Genomic DNA, 25791 nt, shown 5'->3' on the forward strand with positions numbered 1-25791 from the left:
TTCTTACCGTCCACCAGCAGAATACCAGTTTACCTTTAATCCAGGCCTCTTCTTACCGTCCACCAGCAGAATACCAGTTTACCTTTAATCCAGGCCTCTTCTTACCGTCCACCAGCAGAATACCAGTTTACCTTTAATCCAGGCCTCTTCTTACCGTCCACCAGCAGAATACCAGTTTACCTTTAATCCAGGCCTCGGCCTAACGGTTAGGGCTGTAACGATACACCAACCTCACGATTCGGTTTGTACCACGACTATTATTATTTATTTTATTTTTTTTGGGGGGGGGGGGGGGGGTAGACATATTTTGAGACATTTTGTTAAATTAAATTTTAATAGCCTAACTTAAAACACCAGAGGATTACAATATAATATATCTGTATTATTTTATATCCTGTGGCCTACTATAGGCCTACTATTTCTATTACAACTCTACCTCTTTAATTCAGCTGCCTGGTTGAAGTCTGGAAACAGGGCCGGCGGGAGGCATGGGCATTGCCCTGGGCGCCAAACCTCCAGGGGTGCCACAGCGTGGCGAGCTACAGGCTACAACACTGAAAACACACTGATTGTCAAATAATGACATAGACGGTTTAAATGTGGGAGCAGCAAGTAATTCATTTTCAGTGATATCGGTTAAATAGCAGTCATGAATGAGACGTTCAAAGCCTAGTACTGCGGAAGAAAAGTGCACAGGTTGAAAAACTTTTCTCCCGCGTATGGGTGCTGATCTTCAGCCTGAATCGTCAGGTTGCTAGCTGTGGAACGTAGCAGAGGGACGACAATGTAATAAGGAAACATCTGAATCTCACCATGTCACTAAGACGGTCCTATCGCGGGGTGATATGAGACAGCGACACTCGAAGTGCTTTCCTAATGTCACGTTTAAATGCACACCTAACAGACGGCATCATATTAAATAGGTAGTCCGATTTCTGTATAATAGCCTGTAATAATATGTTTATGTTGCGTGAAAAGCCTAATTGCTTAATTGTAGGCTACCATTTTTTCCACAATCGCAATAATAGTCCCGCCCCATTTTTTTTTATTTTTCCTTGCGGTCCAGTAGCGCTGCCAAGTAGCAACGTTGAGCTCCCCCACATTGAGACCAGAGCCCCGATCTGCACACTGCAGCCAGGGGCTTCTGCGAAGGTAGCACACAGTCGAAAGTGGCACGGAACACGGGGGTGACATATTCCTATTTCGCCCAGGGCGCAGGATTGCCTTCCGCCGGCCCTGTCTGGAAATATTGTAAACAAAGTAGCATAGTTTGCTAGCTTATCATAGTCTACTGATTGGACTGTTCAGTTTCCCCATGTGTGTTTCAGTTTCAAGGTAATACTTGTTCTCCTTGGGACAGGCCCTTTTGGGAAACATTGGTATTGAGATGATCAGTCAACTTGAATGCAAGAGTTTTAAACAAATATGTGCAGCATGCTAATGATGCTAAGCGGATTTAATAGTAATTTAGCTAGTCGTCTTCTATGCGTCCTTGCTTTCACGATTGTGAATGTTTTATTTGGATTGTGTTGGAGTGTGTCCATTGAGCGAGAGAGGGAGAGAGTGGGGCAAGGAGAGGGGAGGAGAGGAGGGGAGGAGAGGAGAGGAGGAGAGGAGAGAGGGAGAGAGTGGGGCAAGGAGAGGGGAGGAGAGGAGAGGAGGAGAGGAGAGGAGGAGAGGAGAGAGGGAGGAGAGGAGAGAGGGAGGAGAGGAGAGAGTGGGGCAAGGGGAGGGGAGGAGAGGAGAAGAGGAGATGAGAGGAGGAGAGGAGAGGAGGAGAGGAGAGAGGGAGAGAGTGGGGCAAGGAGAGGAGAGGGGAGGAGAGGAGGAGAGGAGAGGAGGAGAGGAGAGAGGGAGAGAGTGGGGCAAGGAGAGGGGAGGAGAGGAGGGGAGGGGAGGAGAGGAGAGGAGAGGAGAGGAGAGGAGAGGAGAGGAGAGAGGGAGAGAGTGGGGCAAGGAGAGGGGGTTAACTTCTATACAGTTTGGTAAAGTTGAACACATAGTCTACAACTAGACTGCATTTCCGGCGGGAACTGCGAAAGTGTGCTTGCCCTGGTCCGGTCAGCAACGTGAGCAGACAGTGGCATACGCTATGCTGAACCTGGCTTGATCCAGGCATTGTAACGGTGCCTTTCAGTGTTGGAGCAGTGGCAATATCCCAAAAGCTCTAGGAGAGGGCTATTCAACTATTGGCTTGCGGGTTGAATGTGATTCGTTGGATTTTACCTTTGGCCTGCCTTTGAATTTAGCTTCTATGACTGAGATCAAATCAATAACATAAAATGACAGCAGTGATTGGCTGCAAAAATAAATAATGTCACGTGTCTTGCACCTCTCAAACTGGGCTATCAGGTAACCTACAGAGGAATTGAAATTATGAAATATGACCAAGGCATTAAAAAGCTACTTGTTTGTCAGGATACTTTTTCACTGATTTATTTAAAAAAAATATGAGCTATGAGTGTGAATGTTATATATTCCATCCCACAAATTATGTTTTACTGGTTTATTTGACAAATAATCTATATGGATTTGCTCTATAAAGACCGTATGTCTGTTTGGGATTGTTTTGTGAGCCTGGGGTTGTTTTGAGAGCCTATTGATGTAGCCTATCTCAGAATAAAGGAATACTTCATATTACTCTAAACCACCGTCTGTAAATCAACTGTATACTACTGTCTACATTGCACTATATTTCTTGACCTGGCTCTGTATGTTTCATCACCTTTCTATACTTTGCCTCACATTGCAACACAGCTCAGATCTTTGGTTGCTATGAAGGCCAGTCGTTCTAAATGGATGGTTGCTATGGCCAAAGGCCAGTTCTATCTCTGCCGTTGTCAAGCGGGCATATAGTAGAATTCTGATTAACCTTATCTTATTTAAAACATCTCTTTTACTTATCCCACTTCCATACAGTGGGTCCCATTAAGAAGTGGCCACTTCATTCGCGCTTACCGTGATTCACACAGCAGCATTAATAAATTAATCTGTCACCATATGCCTATGCTTACGTTTGCAAAGAAAACATTTTAATTTGATCCACATGAAACGTTACATTTCATGTACATGTTGACAATGAGTAGGCTAGTTTTGGTTGTTGGTGGTGTTATTGCATCCCTTAGTTATGCCTACAATGCAAGTTCCCTCGCGATTGGAAGCTCCTGTAGACAATAGTAGACGCATTTCAAAACATCGCGTTAGGAGTCCTTGCCACTTCTTTTAAGCCGTCACAGACGTAGGTGCTACTTTTAGGGCTAAAGTGCTTCGTGAATTACTGTTAGTAAAAAAAAAAAATAGCAGTCCTAAAGTTACACGTGACGAAGTTACGAGTGCAAGCATCTCATATCAAATGACCATGGCATTACGCTAAACAACATAAATCCCAATTAGCAACATAGCACTACATCTCCTCCCTATAGCTAGCCACACAAGAAATTAATGATACTAAATCTCTGCTTAGCATGCTTCTCCGCTTAGCATTCTAATAACAGAAGGGGCACATTTATGTTGACCACTACAACATGACTCATTATGTCTGTAACGTTAACTGTATAAAACACTTACTTTCATAAAAGGACGCACACCATCCAGCACATGGAAACCGATATTTTAGGTTCTTGGCCACAAACTCAAAACGTGTCTCTCTGAAGCTCTGTTCTAGAATCTTTGCTCTGAAGGCTGTGTTGCTAGGCGACATCAAATAAACGAAATAATAGTCTTTCAGTATTAAATGTGTACGTGTGATTCCGAGTGGATGTGTGTGGTTTGCAATTAGAATAAACAAGAAATAACATTTCCAATAATTTCCCATGATAAATTACATAATATTTGCACCTTCCTTACTTGGGAATCTCACACCGTATTTCAAGTAGGCTACACTAGTGAAATGTAATACAACGTTGCCACCTAGCGTTCAGATAGTTCTAGGCTATTTAACATTAACGTGACATTGCTCGTTTATTCTTTCGTCAACTCCATGCTTTTAGGAAAACAATCTTTTTATCATAGTACCCTCTTCAATGAGCGATTACCAGCTCGTTTTTGTAACAGAGATAGCTGTTTATTATCCCTAGGTTTACAGAAACACCTATTCATATTAATACGTAGCCTATGGAGTGCTGCCGACCACTGTTCATTACGGCCCAGAATGCCTTGCATGTCTTTACAACAAAACAACACAGTAAAACCTAAATGCCCGTAAACATATGCATTTGCATACTTGTAACATTTTTAATAATACTCTCCCATCATGATATTTAACAATAATGAAAAATTGAATTTGAATACCGTCAATGTGAAAACAACTCTATTATGTAAGCTATATATAGCTACTGTTCTCCTTGCTATTTCAGTTCGTAAGTCCATACTATCCCATGGCAGAGCAAGGATTTCATGATTGGGCAAGGTTGCCTGGAGACATTGTGTCTGCTCTGAGACATTGTGCATACATGGAAGGCATTGTGATAGAAGGTGAATGGTGAAAAGGTGAATGGTGTGAGTTACCAAATACCCGTGGGTGGTTTGCCAAATGATGGAAACTTTTGGAATATTTCTTTTTTTTTTTTTTTGCCTATGCACCCTCACACTGGAGTCCCCAGTTCATATACAAAATTTGGTATCGATATGTGACAGTGTTCCTGAGATATGGACGACTTCCTGTTTTGGAGCTTCGCCGCCGATTTCGTTTGGCTGTGACGGGCAAACGCTTTCGAAAATCAAAAATCCTTCCGCTAACATTTGTGAGGCTTGGTCCAAGGATAATGTACGTCAAGTTTCGTGGCGTTCGGACCAAATTTGTGACCTGTGAAAATTTAGTTTCGCTTTCTGTTCAATCCAACATGGCGGACGAACGGCACGCCCACCTGACGTCATCTTCGCGACCAACTTACACCGGTACTGACCGGACGTTTTAAAGTTGGAACGGTGTCTCTGTCTCAAAGGGCCTAGGCGCTAGGGCTGACAAAAAATTAGGGAGACGGGAAAAATAATAATAATAAAACTTAAGAAGAACAATAAGTGTGCTGCTTTGCAAGCACACTTAATAAAAGCAACGAGAGGCATTACATTATTATTTATTTATTTATTTTTGGACAACGTAGGCTACCGGTAAGTAAAGCGGGAGATGTGTGTTGCTTATGCGGCCGCGTAAGCTGCAAAGCACTGCGTGAAACACTAGAAAGGGCGTCGCGGTTCTGCCTTTTCACACCGCGACACAGGTTCGTGGATATGAGTGTCGTGATTTCGGTTTCGAATTGCATATCGTTACACCGTCCACCGGCAGACTCCCAGCTTACCAGGTTAGTTGTTGCTGTTGATATCTTAGGTCCTGTATCAGTCACAGACACACACACAGACAGACACACACACACACACACACACACACACACACACACAGACACAGACACAGACACAGACACACACACTCTGCTAAAACAGGAGCAACACTGCCTAGCACAGTCAGCGTTGCAGGAATTCCTGACCAGAAAAAAAATATATCTGAGGAAAAAAATGAGCTCATTACCACACACAGGGCACAAGGGTAATTACACGCACGCATGCATGCACACACACGCGTGCATGCACGCACACACACACATGCACACACAGTCCAAAATCACACTGATAGTGTGATTCACACACACAAACACAAACACCCATTAGAGACCACAGCAGAGACTCACACACACAAACACAAACACACACACACCCATTAGAGACCACAGCAGACTCACACACACAAACACAAACACACACACACACACACACACACACACACCCATTAGAGACCACAGCAGAGACTCACACACACAAACACACACACCCACACACACCCATTAGAGACCACAGCAGAGACTCACACACACACACACACACACCCATTAGAGACCACAGCAGAGACTCACACACACACACCCATTAGAGACCACAGCAGAGACTCACACACACACACACACAAACACAAACACACACACACACACACACACCGATTAGAGACCACAGCAGAGACTCACACACACTAGGGGTCAACCAATTATCGGCCTGGCTGATTATTTGGGCCGATATTTTGCATTTTTATAATAATCGGTATCGGTCATTTTTTCCACCGATAAGCCGATACTGAAATGAATAAAGAATGAAACGCGCTATTTTGTCTGTAAAGCGTCTCTCACTTCCTGCATTTGCTACTCTGTGGTCAAGAGCATTGTCCCGCCCACTACACCGTCTGATTTGTTAGTTAGCACGAATGCAGCCAATCAGGATCGAAGACTGAACACGGACAAAGTTTAGGATTCTCACTGAGGCAGACTGGGCTTCAGCTCTAGCCTACGGAGCTATTTTTCGAAGGTAAGGAAGGTAGCCTACATTGCTGAAGTTGCAGTGAATCACAATCATCTACACTGAAGTTACAAAAACACCACTTTGTAAGCTATTGTCTCTTTGATCCGGATCAATAAGTAAAGCACCCACTTCCATTTAGCGAATTCCCGATTGATGCACGTTACTGATGCTGTTTACTAGTTAGCCCACAAACTCGGGTGCTGCGCGTCGGGAGTTCTCTGCCTCCGCCTCGTCCTCGGCGGACATAGTACAGACAAGTCCTAAATTATGCGATAGCGAACGTCAAAAGTCTTTTGCTCCTTTTTGAAACGGACTGTCAGAAAAGACTACATGCACCCAGGGCCAACCGTAATTTAATCCGACCTGAACAAAATCGCGTCATGAGCTGGCTATTAACGTGCCTTTTAGGTTCTCAAAAGTGAAGCTTATAGCCTACACATGGACACAAATTGCATGCTTAAATAGCCTAAGAGCTATTTTAAAACTGTTTTGTTAAACTATTCAACCGTAACACTTGCCATCACGCATGCACCTCTTCCTCTCCCTCTCTCGTGCACTCACACACATGATGGCAAAGCATCCTCTTTGTGACAGGTCCCTTAACAAGCACATAGCCCATTGTGCAGGCCTACTCTATGAAAATAATTGCTATCACTCAGCTCTTGGATTAACATGATACACAGGATTTACACTTGCAAAGTGATGCAAGTTGATAGACAATTGTGTATCAAAAGAAGAAAGAAAAGTTTGCATAATTAAATTATTTTTAATTATTTTTTTGCAGCATATAGCCTTTACTATCTACCCCCCTTTTTGACAACTGACATATCGGTTTTCGGTTATCGGCCTCCTGTTTTGGTAATAATTGATATCGGCCTTGAAAAAACCAAATCGGTCGATCCCTAACACACACACACACCCATTAGAGACCACAGCAGAGACTCACACACACAAACACACACACCCATTAGAGACCACAGCAGAGACTCACACACACACACACACACACACCCATTAGAGACCACAGCAGAGACTCCACGTCCAAACATAAAGCGTTACAGAAAGACACACACACATTAGAGACCACAGCAGAGACTCACACACACAAACACACACACCCATTAGAGACCACAGCAGAGACTCACACACACACACCCATTAGAGACCACAGCAGAGACTCACACACAAACACACACACACCCATTAGAGACCACAGCAGAGACTCCACGTCCAAACATAAAGCGTTACAGAAAAACACACACACACACACACATTAGAGACCGCAGCAGAGACTCCACGTCCAAACATACACAGAAAGGGAGAAATGTCCTGTTCCTGGACACTGATCGTTCCACAAACACACACACACACACACACACCAAGTCTGTTCCACCACGTCATTGGCTCACAATACAGTCATTGGTGCGGGCAGAGCCTTCCAGGAACGGCTGCAGTGTAAGAGAGATTGGGGAGAAAGGCCATGTTTGAACTGTGAAGAAATGACTTCTAGAAAACAGGCCGATTACGTAACCTTGAGGTGGAGCATTTCAGAGCTCTGGGTTTCCTCACCTCCTCCCGAGAGTCGTGCACTCTTACACCAGCACCTCTCCACTTCTCAGAGGAAGACACCAGCAGTCTTTCCCCAGTTATGGATGCACCGGTACTACAGAGATATGACGATACACTGAAACAGCCCATTTGATTAGTAAAGGTGTGTGTGTGTGTGTGTGTGTGTGTGTGTGTGTGTGTGTGTGTGTGTGTGTGTGTGTGTGTGTGTGTGTCAGGTTTTAATAGAATATATATGTTATATGAATATATATGCTGTATATCAGTTTAGAAAAAGAAAGACATGGTATGGTATCAGTATTGGTATCTAGATACTGTAGGCATGGTAAGCCCTATATCAAACTGATCATTCGTGACAACACTACCCCATACTGACGAGCCCTATTATACCGAACTGATCATTTGTGATACTACCCCATACTGACGAGCCCTATTATACCAAACTAATAATTTGTGACAACACTACCACACACTGACGATCCCTGTTATACCAAACTGATCATTTGTGACAACACTACAACACTACCCCATACTGACAAGCCCTATTATACCAAACTGATCTTTTGCGACAACACTACCCCATACGGACGAGCCCTATTATACCAAACTGATCATTTGTGACAACACTACCCCATACTGACGAGCCCTATTATACGAAACTGATCATTTGTGACAACACTACCCCATACTGACGAGCCCTATTATACCAAACTGATCATTTGCGACAACACTACCCCATACTGACGAGCCCTATTATACCAAACTGATCATTTGCGACAACACTACCCCATACTGACGAGCCCTATTATACCAAACTGATCATTTGTGACAACACTACCCCATACTGGTATGTCTGCTGAGTAAGTCTGCTCCCATGTATTAGGACCAACTGGACACAAAGTATTCTGATTCTGATAAGGTCTACAAAGCCTCCTAAGAGGCCATCTGAAAATCATGTGAAAACTGAGACACAAGCTAAACGAAACCGCATACTCAAGGAATGGACCGTTAGGATATGTTACTGTCAGTTAAATGGGACCCAATTCCGATTTTTGCTCATGCGGCACAGTTCCGATTTGAATCATCATCATTTGTACACCGGAAGAAAGCACACAGGGACTTCCGGTGAGACGCGCAGCGAGATGGTCGCCTCACACTGAGCTCCTACCAAAAGCCCTTTAATTGGCAGCTTAATCACTTGTTTCCTGCAACAAAGTTGTTCATCTAACATACTGGATAGTTTTGAGTACTAGTATTGTGAAATGGCGTCGAAGAAAAGTGCAAGTTCGCCTGCAAAACAAGATTCAGGCAAGCGATTCAAACCTAGCCTTAGCTCAGGAACTTCGCTAACGAGTCTACTCCCTGAAGAAATCTCCTTGCTCATCAAGCAGACGGTAGAGGCGGAGAGGGAGACACTACGGGACCTTGTCACTGAAATGCTAAGTGAGACTTTGGCTAGAGCACTAACTATGGTCGAAAGTCAAATAGCAGAAAATGGGACGCTACTGAGATCATTGAATAGCGACATCAACACTCATGCCAAAAACATGGAAAAAGTGTCGGCTAAAGTTGATCCATTGCTTCGTCAGACTAAAAAAGATACCAACACTGTCTCTCAGAGCTAAATAACCTCAGGAACAAAGTCACCGAGATGGAAGATGGGTCGAGAAGGAACAATGTAAGATTAATAACCCTACCAACAGGTGCAGAGGGAGACGACCCTGTCGGATTTCTGTGTACAATGCTACCTCAGTGGATCCTGACTCTGGCCGGAAAATCCATTGAAATTGACAAAGCCCATCGGATCTTCTCTGCTAACCCCTCCAGGCCGTGTACAATGATCTTCAGAGTGCTCCACTATCGTGATCGCCAAATCATACTGCAGGGAGCTCGTAATGCTAAGCCTAGACTACCAGACAACACTCAGCTTGAATTTTACGCTGACTACAGTTCCGAAACAGTCCAGAGAAGAAACAAGTACAAAGCCATCCGAGCCCAATTGCGACAGAAAGGCATCTACCCAGCCATCTTGAAACTCACATACAAGGGGGATAAACTATCCTTTGATTCAGCCGAGGAGGCTGAACTGTTCTTCGTGGGACAAGACGCCACTTCAATTCAACCGGTTGAGAATAACGTCAGGTCCACAACTGCTAACGTTAGAGAATCCTTGCACTTCACAGACATGGAATGACTCCAAACAGTTTCAACACGTGTGATGCTTGAGTACAAACTTTTTTATGTTATAATTAGGATGAACATCTTTTATGTTTGTTTAGTTGTATTTTGTTTTTCAGTATACAGTGATTTCTCAGCTAGCTTGGGGGTTGCTAACTAATAGCCTGTGGAGTGTAGCTATTGTTTATGCACCGTTAGCTGTCTTATTGCACTTTAAGGTGTACTCAGCAATGCGGTTATCTTTCGTTTTGTAATTTCGTTTATCTGAAAAGCTGTCCCAATTGGGGGCTAATAGGTACAGGTTCATTGTTAGACATCACTTCGTGGTTCTCACAGACGACAACATGGACTGTGGGGAGGGAGGGGGAGGGGGAGGGAGAAGGGGAGGGGGGCGTTCATGGGGGTTTGGGTTTTCCACATGGTATTGATATGTTTTAGCACAGGCAATTGTTTCATGTCGGTAGTTTCTCCTATTTCATTATACAAATCAGCAGGTTACTTTAACCCTATCACGCACAGTTTGTTTTTGCCATACCTCAATAGTGACAATGGATAGATACAATGTTATGTCATTTAATGTGAGAGGGCTAAACTCTCCATTTAAAAGATCCAAGGTCCTGGATTTCCTCCATCGGAAAAATGCTGATATAGCGCTATTGCAGGAAACTCACCTCAAGCCTAGTGACACCTTAAGACTACAAAACAGGAGATATAAAATGGTAGCTACCTCATCAGATGGCACTAGCACCAAAGGGGTAGCTGTGTTAATGAAACGTAATCTGAATATAAACATCATTAAGGTGCTCAGATGCTTCAGGAAGGTTAGCATTCTGTTGTACCTCAATTGAAGGCAGGAAAGTAGCCTTTACTAGTATTTGGGTGGATGACAAATAAGCCTGAAAAAAGGAATTTAAAAAAACTTCAAATATCATCCCTAAAAAGTGTTTATATGTGTTGCTGTATCTCTAAACTTGACTAATATAAAAAAAAATTTCAAAAAGAAAAGTGAAATATATATTTATATGTCAATTTGTCATGTTAGTGCCTAAAATTGTCATATGGTGTGACGTGAAAATAATTTGAAATAAAATGAAAATTAGATACTTTTTTCTACTTTAATTTATGTCACTGTACATTTTAATCACGTTTGCTTTGATATGCAACATTTCCTTGTGAATATTTAGAAGAAAAACCTAAAATTTAACAAGTTATTTTGTCAAGGTGGAGAATGCTCCTAAGTGTAACCAGATATTTTAGCTTAATTCTAATATTTCTTGTAAGAACTCACTCAAAATTCTTGAGGTTCTTGCAGATACCATTTCCTTTGTGTGCTATTGATGTTTTAATGATTTTTCAATTATAAAGTCTTTTTTGTGACATTATTTAATGTCACACCAAATGACATGGTGTCACGCCATATGATGAACTGCACCACTCCACCATGTGTCAGAGCAAAACAGGGTTTTTAATGACAATAAAATCATTAACAATGAATTTTGAAGTCACTGTATGAATGGTGTATGCGTGTAACAGCAAAATAGATGAAAGTTTAGTATTTATTTTTTAAACTTACATGGCATGGTAACATAAAAGAAAAAAAGTATGAGAAATATGAATTGTACAGATACATTTTTTTCCCAATTATCACAGATTTAACAAAAAACATATAATATCTGAATTTAAATAATGTTTTTACAAGAACTTTTATGTAAAAATGCAATTTGGTCATAGGGTGTGACAGAAATGTCATATAGTGTGACTTGAAAAAAGCTGTCACACCATATGATGCAGCGTCACACTATATGACATTTTGACAGTTAAGCTAATTTTCTAGACAGTTAAATACAGCTAACTATTATTTAGCATGCAACTGACCACATGGCAGCAGTGCTTTTTAAGAATTCATGAAGAATATTTGTGGAAAATAGCTACTTTTTAGGCAAATGATGTCACACCATAAGACACTAAAATTTGGCCACGATTGATGATGTCCAATTCAAAGCTTTTTATATAAAAATCCAAAAAGCAGAACTCGCCTCTTGACCATGCCAATTACTCCTGACATTCTATTGTTACTTCCTGATTAAGCAGGGTCCTCTTCCCAATAATAATGTCCAAATGAATGCCCGGTCAAAATATACTATATAGTGTCACGCCATATGACAACCATTTTATGGACAAAATATATTTGATTATAACTTAGTTGGACAGCATGCATAAACATCAAAACTTTCTGTGGTTGTAAAAAACATCCAATTATTTTATATGCATGGTAAAACTTTAAAGTAATTATACTTTTTATGGATATACACTCTTTTTAGGAAGTTCGCACACATGGTGGACAGTCACACCATATGACATTTTTTATGTTTGGATGATTATTTTAAATCAAAAGTGAAATAAAAATCCAATAAATTTAATATGACAGAACTTGAACCTACCAGACCTACAACATTTCCATATCAATTCTTAACAATTGCCATTTTTTATAAGTGTGTGACACATGGACAGTCTGAATTCTGCTATTTGTCATCTACCCATTTATGCCCCAACCGTTTTTGACTATGCATTTTTTCAGACCATTACAAAAGAGTTGTTAACCTTAGATGAATATCACCTGGTTATTGGCACATACATGAATACAGTTTTTTACAACACCCTAGATAGGTCTGCTACTGTCCCTACCCATACTCAGATAGCCTCTTCTAAGGCATTAGGTAATTTAGCAAAGGACCTGAATTTGGTGGACCTTTGGAGACTACATAATCCTTCATCAAGAGATTACACATACTACTCTCCAAGCCATAAATCTTTTTCTAGGATAGACTACCTACTTATTTCTAGTGAATTGGTTTCTGCATCCTCCTCCATGGATCTTCTCCCTAGGCATATTTCAGACCATAACCCTATTGAAGCGATATTTAGTAATAAGACTTCTAGATAGAGGTTTAATTCTTCATTACTACAAAATGAAGATTTCCTTAGTCAACTTGAACTAAATGAATTCATAGACATTAATAGGGGTAGTGTAGATAACCCAATGTTCTTATGGGCCTCCATAAAGGGATTCCTCAGGAACAATGCTATCAGGTTTTCTTCCTACCTCAAGCATAATAGGTTACGTCAGATTTCAGATTTGGAACAAAAATGCAAACAGCTAGAAAGTCAACTTAAAATGAATTATAGTAAAAAAAATAGAATCTGAATTGAAGACATATCAAGCTGAACTAAACAATTTAGAGTAGAGTATTTAATGCATATTACTAAGCACAAGTATTATTCGCAAGGCAGCAATCCGAGTCATCTTCTTGCCCTGACTCTTAAACACCAGGAGAAGAGCCGAACAATAGCATCCATAAAAAGAGATCAAGGAGACACTGTAACAACTACTCTAGATATAAATGAGTCTTTCGCATCCTTTTTTGCAAAACTGTACTCTAGCGATTGTCAGCCATCTGAGAAGGATTATACAAATTTCTTTGACAACCTGTATCTTCCTACCCTTTCCATAGAAGATGCAGAACAACTTGACTTGCCTATCTCACTAGAAGAGTTACATCTGGCACTAGGAAGTACGAAGAGAGGGCGTTCTCCAGGATCTCCTTGATGGATTGCCGGTTGAGCTTTATTCAGCTTTATGGGAGATTGTAGGTCCTTTATGGCTGAATTCTATACATTTTGCTATTGAACAAGGGTATTTACACAAAGACCTTAACACTGCACTTATTTCAATCATCCCCAAACCAGACAAAGACCCTTCTGAATGTGCAAGCTACCGGCCAATATCACTTATTAATGCTGACCTTAAAATGTATTCCTGTGTATTAGCCTGCAGACTAGAGTCAGTATTGCCAGATCTAATACATCCAGACCAAACAGGATTCATGAAGGGCCGGTTGGCTGCAGACAACATTAGGCGACTGATTCACATTTTAGGTGAAGCACAGAAGATTCCCTCTTCTTGTGGCCTTCTCTTTCTTGATGCAGAAAAGGCCTTTGATAGGCTTGAATGGCAATATCTATGGCGTGTCCTGTAAATGACATCACTCGTCAGGACCAATGAGGGAACTGGGAGTGGTCGAAGGAAATCGTGAAGCTGTCCGCGCGCTGTTGGAAATATATCAATTGATTATAAACCCCTGTTAAACCTAATAAATCTGACTCCGCTCAGTATTGGAAAAGTTTCGGTTCAATGTAACATTGCTATCCGTAGTGGGTTGGTACGCCCACAGTGCATATTGTTAATGAGAATGCCTAACTCGTTTTCTTGTGACACGCGCTCAAGCTTAGGAATATATACTATAGGTCTCCTCCAACTGCCGATTAATTCGGGCGGTTCCTAAACATAACACGTATTGGTCTGGAAGTGGTCAGAGGTTACATGCTGATCCGGACTGCTATACTCATCAGCGTGTTAGACAGTCAAGCAAATTCCTATGCTACAGGGGGTCTGGCTGTGCTAGGTTTTCGCGACCAATCTAGGACCATCACTGACAAACTGCCCACCGCTGTGTAATGCTTGGTCATTTCATAATAACATGCCAGCTCCTAGGTGATTTAGTTTCTACGGCGGCGATAATCCCAACCGTCCATTATGCTAGTAACGTTACCTAAACTGCTACTCTGGACTACAAGTACAATAGTAAGGCTATGCGGATCAGAACATAACAATTTATTTGTCAGATACAAGCTATTCATCCAATACATTATAGAAGGTACATCTAAATGAATAATGTGAAAGTTACAAAAACAGGTTAAAGGAACATTTAGGAAACCATATGAAGCAATCAGAGAATGAACACACCAGCTCAGAGGATGATGACTACACACCAGAGTGGTGCGGGAGATTCTGACTACAGAATGGCTCCTAGAATGCTCTGTGAACCTCACTTAAATAGGCTACCTAGTTTGTGGTTGGTTCCATTAATATGGATCACATGATTGGAGGTCAGCTGATTTGGGATCACATGGTAGGAGGTCATCTGATTTGAAAGTACTTTGATGAGACTTGAGACCATTGTTGTAGTGAGAGTGAATCAATCAAGACATGACAAGGTATACATTTGATTACATTTCCTGTCCCTATAGTTAACTGCTCCTGTGGACATGTGACAGTAGGCCCACAATAGGCCCACACTTAGTAGTTGATCAAGAGTCAATATATGACTGAAAAGATCATCATCAGCCTGGTAATTAGGATCCTTACATCCTTAAAGAATTTAAGTTTGGTCCTAAGTTTATAAAAATGATTCAGGTGTTGTATGTGAACCCTTCTGTTAGAGTCTGTATAGGAGGTGTAATTTCAAATTTGTTTACTATAAACCGTGGTACAAGACAGGGCTGCCCCTTGTCCCCTTTAATATTTAATCTCTCTATAGAGCCTCTTGCACAGTATATTCGTAACTGTATATCTATTTCTCCTATTCAAATTGGCTCTTCTATTCACACAGTGTCAATGTATGCAGACGATACATTAATCTATATGTCAGATGTACAGAACTCTCTTCCAAACACTATTAAAGTGTTAAATATGTTTGGTGCACTATCCAGATTTAAAATTAATCTCTCTAAATCTGCCTTGATGTTAGTTAACAGGGATAGGAGTCAGCTAGTTTTACCTACTAATATTGTAATTACCAAACAGGTCAAATATCTAGGGGTGCTAATTCAAACATCGGTCACAGCCATGACTAAACTGAACTACACCAACGTTTTGAGGAGGTTGAAAACAAAAAGATGGTCTGCTCTCCCTGCATCTGTCCCGTCTCGCATAGCAGTAGTGAAAATTTATATTTTACCACGCATTAATTTAATCTCCTCTATGCTGCCACTATCTCCGCTGAAGGATTACTGGTCCAAGGTTGACTCACTACTCACTAAATACATATGGAATGGGAGACGACCACGTATAAAACGGACCACACTACAACATAACAAACTAGAAGGAGGCTGGGCACTTCCTAACTTTAAATACTATCACTGGTCATTTACCTTGCGCCCACTGAAGCAGTGGTTAGATCCAAATTCTATATCACCATGGCAGACAATAGAGCAAGACATAATTGCTCCCATTAGGCTTAAGGATTTTCTGTTTTCTGGTCTCTCCATTAAAAAAATTGTACATTGAGGTATGGCCCAGTATTGACATACATGCTTCAAACATTTAGAAAAGTTGAGAAACTTGTGGGGTTTACATCGAAATGGCATAAATCATCTCCTGTTTGGCGTAATAACAATCTATTGTCTGGAAATAAACCATTCACTCAAGGTTTATGGGCAGAAAACGGGATATGGGTCATTGGAGTAATTTTAACGCTCACAAGGTTGTTTGGGGCTCAGAGATGAAAGAGCAGTCAGTTGGATACATGTGGCCTCTAAAAGCATTTTCTCTTTTCTGTATGCCAGGCTTCTCTCATATTTGTCTCCTAAGCCTAGTACATTGGCATGGGATCGTTCAAGGGCACTCAGAGGTAGAGAAATAGACTGGGAAGCAAGCTGGGATAACATATGTAGCTCCTCTCATAATCCTAATCATCAGTTTATTCATATAATGATCTCATAGAGCTTATCTTACTCCTAGAGTCAGACACCTAATTGGTCAAGCTCCACATCCATTTTCGTATTTTGTGCTCACAAAATGCTTTGGGGACTTTTATGCATATAATGTGGGACTGCCCTAAGATTTATGATTTTTGGAATAAGGTGTTACAGTCATTGTCTGATCTCATTGATATTCAGCTTCCTATGGATCCTGTCTTACACCTTCTCAATGATGACTTTAAACTTGAATGCATGAATGAAAGGTCTGGAAAAATGTGGTTAGCTGGTCTAACAGCAGCCAAAAAGATCATTGTTCAAGTTTGGGTTCCCCCCCACAACCTAGCCCATAAGCATTGGCTGAATATATTCTTAGAGATTCTTTTTCTTGAACTTTCTTCTGCCAAGATTAATGGCGCTACTCCTCGGACAATACAAACATGGAGCAATGGAATTGCCAGAGTTCAAGACATTTTACTGGAGAGAAACTAAGTGGACTGTACTATACTGACTGTGCTACACTGATAGTTGTGTTGTATCCCATGTGGTAGGGGTGGGGGGTATGTTTGGGTTTGTGCATCTGTATTGTAACAATGCCTTTCATATATGTTGATAGATAGATAGATAGATAGATAGATAGATACTTTATTGATCCTCAAGGGGAAATTCAAGAATGTTGTTACCCACCAATACTATAAAAAGTGAGTACAAAAAAAAGGAAGAAAGCACACAGATTCTGATATTTTCAGATCCGTTCATGTGGAAATAAATGAAATATCAATTGGTTATGTGCCGTGCCGTGGATATTCCCTGTCATTTTCCCCACAAAAATCCCCACAATCTTTTCCCTTTCTGCATAATGTTGCTTTCGCTTGCACAACTGGCAGTACAGTGAAATTAAAATGAAAGCAGAAAGAAATAAGAACTTTCCACTTCCCTTTTGGCCCTAAAATAGAACCGGCAGCCTATTTTGTGAACTTCAAGCTATGAAATGAAGGTAGCCATTGAACAACTAGCAATTGAAATAGCCTAATAATGCAAGCTGAAGTTTGTGTTTTGTGCAGTGCCTGTTTGCTTTCATTTCGGTGACCAAACCCATTAGTAACCCATGTAAACATGTGAACCATCTGATATAGGTCACTTAGATGAAAACAGGTAGTCAAAAAGATTGGATATGGGCAAATATCTGAACTGTGCATCAAGGCCTGCCAGTGTAAACTTAGCCATATGCTGCGTTACATTTGACCTCTCCAGTCGGTTTCCGAGTTGTTTTCCCGAATCACTAACAGGAAGTTGCAAATGGAACAACTCCTGAAGTCGTATCCCGACTTCTCAGCTCTTTCGAACCCCGAGTACCCAGAGTTTGAGTTTCCAAGATAGCTGCACAATTATCGCAATCGTAATCGCAATATGAACCAAAGCAATTACCTAAATGCAAAAACTACAAATAATCGTCCACAGTTAATTTTGTCACATTTCTGACTTTTATATTAATTTCATCCTCCTTGACTATGCAACTTCTGGTTGGTGGGTGTGTCGTGCAGCCCTTATTTCCAAGATGGCTGCGCCCATTAACAGTAAATGAGAGCTGTAGTTATGCACTGTTTATTAGCAGTTCTGTCTGATTTGTGTCTCATTTAATCAATCGTAGAAACAATAGTGTCCAACCTGCATCTGTCGTTATGTTGCTATGACATTTATTTGTGTAAAATACTGTGTTGCTATGACATTTGTTTGTGTAAAATACTGTGTTGGTATGACATTTGTTTGTGTAAAATACTGTGTAATGCTTCATTACAAACTGGTATTGCTATATCTGGTAACAGTTGCTAACACACGGTAGCATTTTGTTCTCACGACTTGTTGACAACTGGAACGCGACCAGCTCAGGTTTTTACATGGATGTGAATCATCATTCTGAATTAGCCTACTAGTCGTTTTAGGAGACAGCTGGAACGTGCATTGCTGACCACCCCTTCTGGTCATGTGACTAGAGTATGCTCCAATAACGAATGAGTTTGCTCTGTGACCATAGATACAGCCCATCCTGAGAGGACTAAATACTCACATGTAATCCCCAAATATAGAAATACTCACTCAAACTATGGATGCACGATGATATCGGCCCGACATCGGTTTCATTTATTGTCAGAAATATCGTGTTTTAAAAAGCATCACTCGATGTGACATTTCCAGTAGCCAACTGACTGCAAGCAGGCCGGAAACCGATAACAAAATTGCTATTTGTAGTGCTTGTAATGTACCAGTGATGTGAGGAGGGGTAAAACGATACTCTTTTAACGTTAAATACACATCTTAAGAGCCATCATCCTGAACTTTACAAAGCACTAAGCCAGAAAAAACGGCACCAGCTAAAACGGTGACGACGCAATGCTAAGCTTTTATTTCCAATGTCAATCAGTTTCTAGTGTGTAACGTTAGCTAACGTTAAAAAAAAAATGGTGTGTTTTTCATGAAGTCCAGAACGAAGGCTAGCTGTAAAGTTACTAGCCTACGTGTGGTAGGTCTCATTCCTTTTACTCTACAGACTGACATTTTAAGTGTAGGGCCTACAGGGTTACAGCTGCATTTCTGTTCATTTGAGAACAATGTGTCATATTGCCAACAACACAGTTCTTGGGGCTACTGTTTAAGTATGACATTTACATGTTTATGTGAAAATATTAGGCTACTTAATAAATGTGCCATATTTGAAATAATTTAAATATTTTTCACGAGTGAATGTGTATTTCTAAAATGATACAGGGTTGAAGTAAAGTTTTGAATGTCCCGTATCGACAGCAAGTAGCCTACAGTATCATAATAACAGCACGTAGCCTACACTATCATAATAACAGGTTAATTGTAGTACAGGAAAGACTTTTCAGTTAATAAAAATTAGAGGTGTATCGGTATCGGCAATCGGCCAAAATGAGCTTGTAAATATCGGCATATCGGATATCGGCTAAAATTCAATATTGTGCATCCCTATCAAAAATCAATTCAACTGAATTAACATTCAGAAGAAAAGCTCTCAAAGACTCGTGTACCAGCTGAGACCAGTGGCTAGGTCAGAGTGTGCGTGTTTGTGCGCGTGTGTGTGTGTGTGTGTGTGTTTGTGCGTGTGTGTGCGCGCGCGTGTGAGTGTGTGTGTGTGTGTGCGCGCGCGTGTGAGTGTGTGTGTGTGTGTGTGTGTGTGTGTGCGCGCGCGTGTGAGTGTGTGTGTGTGAGTGAGTGTGTGTGTGTGCGCGCGCGTGTGAGTGTGTGCCAGTGCATGTGAGCATGTGTGTGTGTGTGTGGTGGTCGGCTGATGAGGGGTAAAGGAAGCGCCAGACCCAAACACAAGCACGTGAGGTGAGGAAAGGACGAGAGATGAGGAGATAAGATAAGCAGAGCGCTTTCTGCCCTTCAGTTTGGACACCCGCTACACACACACACACACAGCATGTGGAACTCAGCTTTGTTACTTAATCTGTAGAGATGCCCTCGTCTGTGTCCCTATGGACCAAACCATCCTTTAGCTTATCTCTAGCTACGCTCACACACATACACACACACACACACGCACGCGCACACACCCTTTATCTCTAGCTACGCTCCATTGAGCTGTTTTGTGTAAGCAAACAGTCTTCCCTCCGCAGTCGGGCATACACACACACACACACACACACCACATGAGAGAGAGAGAGAGAGGGAGAGAGAGAGAGAGAGAGAGAGAGAGAGAGAGAGAGAGAGAGAGGGGGGGGGGGGGGGGGGGAGAGAGAGAGGGGGGGGGGGGGGAGAGAGAGACTTGTTCTTTCTCCTATTTATATATTCACTCAATCAAACAGAAGGGCATAATATTGAGAATAAAAGCAAGGTTACTTTGGGACACAAATTGCATGTTTTCTCTCCTAGTTGACGATGAGGGATCTTCGGAAACTGACAGGCCGGAGACTTCAGAGGGGGAAAGTGCAGCATCGGAATTTTCTGACAGGTCACAAGACCGCAGCTAGTTTTTTTTTGCCATTTCACACTTCTATTAAATCTAATAATCTAATCATTTGAGCAAGACTTGCTGCGTGTTACTTGTCAGGAACTTGACACAATATAACAAACTAATGTTAAGGACTTGGGTTTAACAGGAGTGATGGGATAACAGAGTTGTCAAAGAGAGCTTTTTACAGAGGCAGTCAAAGCTTCAAATTATTGAAATAACTGGACTGTGCGCCGTACAATGAAATGTGTTGAACATGACGAGGCGTGCAAGGCACTTACTTTTCGGTAGAGTATTTTTGGGCGCCTCCAATGAATCCATATTTATCCGTGTGTCGGTCTGAGACGAAGCCGTTGATCTCGGAGTCAGAACCAAAAGAACTTTCTTCATCAAACTGACTTCCAACAGTGTGAATGCTCACGGCGTCCAACTGCTGCCGACCATTCTCAATCCGTGCCATCGCTAATGGCCCTGACACTTTTCTAACGAGATTTCGTAAACAAGTAGGCTAACTATTAGCAAACGCATGCAGTTTGTTCTTGCTCATCTAGATCAGAACAACGTCGAGTCTTGCAAATTACCATTGAGAGGTAACAGTTAAATGATGTCTAATAATAGCAAATAAGATGTTAGCATATAAATAAGAAACTAGTGCAATGAATGAATCACTATCCTGTCCTCACCAAGACCACTCTAGCAGGCTAATGTTAGCTAGCAGGCTATCCGGTGGTTGGCAAGCTACCAAAATGCAACACTGGTTTAGCGCAACTCTCTAGAATATCCTACCAATTCAGTTAACATCCTAAAGCAAATTATGCTTAATTTCTTTCATTTTAACCCCAATGCTGAAACAATTCGATTGCTGTCAACAAAGCGCAAACTTAAAACTTAACCTTCTAGATACTTCTAGCAAGGTAGCGATAGCTAATGTCAATTGGAACTGGAATGGGAAAGCACTCCAGGCCAAATTTTAAGTACAGTTTGGTTTAACGTTATTACTTTGATAGCTTACGTTAACCAACGACCAATGTGTCGCATTATACGAAACTTAATTCATAAAGTGCATGTTATTGTAGAATATGACTGAGCCAAAGCCGACCTACATTTGGTCTCTTCGCAAAGATGATTTTTGGGACGACTTATTAACTTTTTACTAAACTAGCACTGCTTGCTAACGTTAGCACCGCAGCCAGCAGGCAGGGTTATCGTTCATTCCCAAAACTGTATTCTCGCAACAAGTTCCTTAGCAAACTTGGTATGTGAAAGGCAAATACCACTTAATAACCAAAGCACTGTCAATTCATCTATCTGTACTTCATCAAGGCCACAGGTAGGTTTTCCAAATGATTGAAGCCAGATATCCTATTGCTGTTTTTTGTTGCTTTTCCTTCCTGGTCCATATTCCGTTTCCTAGTTATGGAAGCTGGTCGTCTGACAAGTTTTCATGTTGCTCCCTGTGACTCAATGAAGTCCGTCCATCCTGTTAGCGAAACGATCAACAAAATGTACTAAGCGAAACGTCAACATTGCAGTACGGTGACAGCGACGAAATCCTTTGTACTTTTCCGGTGATTCGTTGCTATTTACTCACACACGACTTAACATGTGTCAGCAAGGTGTTGTCACTTCGTCAGCGAGTTCCAAATTTCCTCAATCTCGGTTCTGCCTTCAACTCTCACGCATGCGCAACACGACAGGCCAGGGCACTGCACAAGATCTTTTAGGAAGTGTAGGCTAACAAACATGGACAGATTATGCACAAGGGGCTAAGGTCCCTTGGCTCAGACGCAAAGTGCTATTAAATCATGAAATAAATTGACATTGACATGTTTTGCATGGGTTTTAAACAACAGAACGTATTACTGGGTCTTCATGACTAAGTTGCAACTTCAGCAAATCTAGAGCCACAACTAATTGAAGAAGGCAACAGAGGAAATATTTTGACCACGTCAGACCATCATTTATAAAGCGTTCTTACACACAGATTTGATCTTAGACCGTGCATACGCTCAAATCCATGCCAACGCTCAGATTTATAAAAACCGTCTTTGACGTGGAAAAGTGCTTATCTCCACGTCAGGTTCAAACTTGACGTACGACCATTTCCTTGTGGTAATGCCGGGGTACTGCAAGTAATCTGAGGTCTAAGTGCGATGCATTTTCAAAATTCCAAGACCAATGATCTCATGTCTTTCTTTGCCATATGCATGATCAATATCAGAAGATTTTTAAAGACGTTTTTGGACGCAGCTTAATGTTTCATGGTTTGGCATAAAACTGCTAATGAGAACTATAGCCCACTTAAGAAAGTGAAAAAAACGTATAGCTTACTTATTTCATAATATCTATTTAAAAAAAACTCCAAGACCTACGATAGAATGATTGAAACATTCTTACAGGTGATCTAGTATATTTAGTGCCACCAATCTAATATTGACCATAAAATGTCCAATTGCCCTCGTTTAGGAGAGGAAAAGTACATTCGTGCCAGGGATGTAGTGGTAAAATAAGAGGTGGTGAACTATGAATTCTGCGATCTCGGTGAGGTGGACTGCGCCATGCGGTATCGGATTTTTAAAAAAGGCATTCGAACATGTTTGATAATGGTGGAGGTTATTATACAGTATTGGGAATAGGCCTATAGGATAGTATTTGATAATACAGTTTTGAATGTTAAAAGTGAACTAGAAATGCAATTCCAAGGAATTACCAATGCATGAAAATGCTAAAGTTGTGATGTAAAATATCATGTATAGTTAAAACAGATAATACAGAGATGGTTACTACGGTGATGCTAGGATAGACATGGTGGTTGCATAGCTTAATAAAAGTTGATAGTTTAAAAGTAAACTGTTTAAAAGCTGAATGTAGATAGTTTAAAAGTTGTTGATAGACAGTAGATAGTTTAAAAGTTGTTGATAGACAGCTAGTTTAATAGATAGTTTAATGATAGTTTAAAAGTAGACCGTTTAAAAGTTGAAGGTAAATAGTTTAAAAGTTGTTGACAGACTGGAAGTTGAATGAATGTTGATATTCAAATAGTTTAATGGCTGTGTATAGGTAGATATTTGACGATAACTGAAAGTTGGAATGGCTGAATGGTTGGAATGTTTGCTAGCAGTTATGCTAAGATTTGTAATTCTGCTAACCATGCTACTTAGCTAATGTTTTATAGTAGTGCTAGCAATGCTAACATGCTAACCATGCTACTTAGCTAACTTAACTAACATTTTCTAGCAGTTTTGCTAAACATTTTCTAGCAGTTTTGCTAAACATGCTAACTATGCTAGCAATGCTAACATGCTAACTATGTTAACCATGTGACTTAGTTAACCAAGCTTATCATTTTTAATAGTTATGCTAACTATGCTAACTAGCATGCTAATTATGTTTACCATGTTACTTAGCTAACTTAGCTAATCATTTTTAGTAGTTATGTTAACTATGCTAACTAGCATGCTAACATGTTAGCATGCTAACCATGTTACTTAGCTAACCTAGCTAATCATGTTTAGCAGTTTTGCTATAAATGCTAACTAGCATGCTAGCATGCTAACTATGCTAACCATGTTACTTAGCTAACTTAGCTAATCATTTTTAGCAGTTATGCTAACTAGCATGCTAACATGCTAGCATGTTAACTATGCTAACCATGTTACTTAGCTAACCTAGCTAATCATTTTTAGCAGTTTTGCTAAAAATGCTAACAATGCTAACTTTGCTAACTATGCTAACTAGCTACAGTGGGTAGGAGTCATAGTTGATGAAAAGTGTTGACAGTTGATGACAAGTTAAAAGTTGTTGATAGACAGCTAGTGAATGTATATAGTTTAAAAGTTTAAAAGTTGAATGTAGATAGTTTAAAAGTTGTTGATAGACAGCTAGTTTAATAGATAGATAGTTTAAAAGTAGACCGTTTAAAAGTTTAATGTAAAAAGTTCAGTAGTTTAATGGGTTACATTGTTTAACGGTGGATTATTGTAGTGAGGACTTTTATTTTGAAACAGTTTTGGGCAGAGGAAACAGTTGAATAGGATATGTAGTCTTAATTGACCCAGATTGTATGCTTAAAGCCTGAGGCTGCAGGTGGCCTGAACACCTGCCATAGGATTCTAATTGCTTAACGGCTGTCACTTATGATGTCACAATCGGCAATGTTAAGTCTATGGGGTTTTTAAAAAGTTTTTCTTTAATAGTTTAAAAAGAATAAAAGTTGAAAAGACATAGCAGCTTGGTCCGTTTGAAGACCTACGTTACAAAGTTTGAACGAAGTTTCTAAGTTAAACTGTTCAAGAGAAATTGCGTACGGAAAAAGTGGTAAGCGGAAGAAGAAGTTGTTGAAGTTGCCTAGGAAGAGCAGTACAGTGCATTTTCATGCACTGTAATAAACTCTTTTGAGAGGTGGATAAACTCTAATAAGAGGTGGGTAGGCCTAAACTCTATTTCTGAAATGTCAGAGGTAGATAAACTGCGTTTAGGCTACTCGCGTTTAGCCGCCACTACATCCTAATTTGCGCTCATAGGCCTTCCCAGCTTCGTAACAGAAAGGTAATATTTGAATGTAAGCTATACAATGTAGGCTATAGATATTTTATATCATATATAGCCTACACAACAAAGAAACAGAAGTTATCCTCTGAAAGCAGGGCATCTTCATATTTAGTGTTACGTCGGAGTTGCGTAAAGAGGTGCAGAGCGCGCACCTGTTTGTTTTTTTGACTGGCAGTGCCCAAGATCAGATGACAATACGTGAGTTAAATAATGTAGGCTAAAATATAAAGGTAGGCCTAAAGCAACAATAAAGGACAATGTTTAAGCCATTGGACATTATTGAAAGAAAACGATAGCAAAGATATGCAGAATGAATGAATAATGACCGGCGAACTAGGCTACTTTTTCAGCAAAACATAGCCTATCCTAAAAGAAACGTTAAGCCATGACATATCACGCTTATAATTTAGTCCTCTGTTTTGTAGGCTAAATCAGAGTAGGCCTAAACATACTAAATGTTGATTATTCACATTACTGCAAGCAAAAGGATGGATGCATACGATCTCTTTCCAGAAAGCTTTGCTGGAAAAAACATAATTAGTTAAGCTATTCGAACTGACGCATATAGGCTAGTTAACATCAGATGGCATAGGCTAGGCCTATACAATGTTTTCAATATATAATTTTACATAGGCTACAGC

At 40.7% G+C, this 25791-nt stretch overlaps 2 protein-coding genes across 2 annotated transcripts in view; both read right to left on the reverse strand.

Annotated features, from left to right (window-relative positions):
- LOC121716097 (TBC1 domain family member 10A-like) overlaps window positions 1–22277 on the reverse strand; it is a 47444-nt gene extending 25167 nt beyond the window's left edge. Inside the window, exon 1 of the mRNA XM_042102292.1 lies at window positions 20881–22277. Coding sequence (XP_041958226.1) covers window positions 20881–21059 — 179 coding nt within the window. The 5' untranslated portion in view covers window positions 21060–22277. The remainder of the gene's footprint in view (window positions 1–20880) is intronic.
- The window catches only part of LOC121716106 (chemokine-like receptor 1), a 965204-nt gene that overhangs the window by 307298 nt on the left and 632115 nt on the right, over window positions 1–25791 (reverse strand). The window lies entirely within an intron of this gene.

This window comes from Alosa sapidissima, chromosome 8 (genome assembly GCF_018492685.1).
Source record: "Alosa sapidissima isolate fAloSap1 chromosome 8, fAloSap1.pri, whole genome shotgun sequence".
Taxonomy (NCBI): Eukaryota; Metazoa; Chordata; class Actinopteri; order Clupeiformes; family Clupeidae; genus Alosa; species Alosa sapidissima.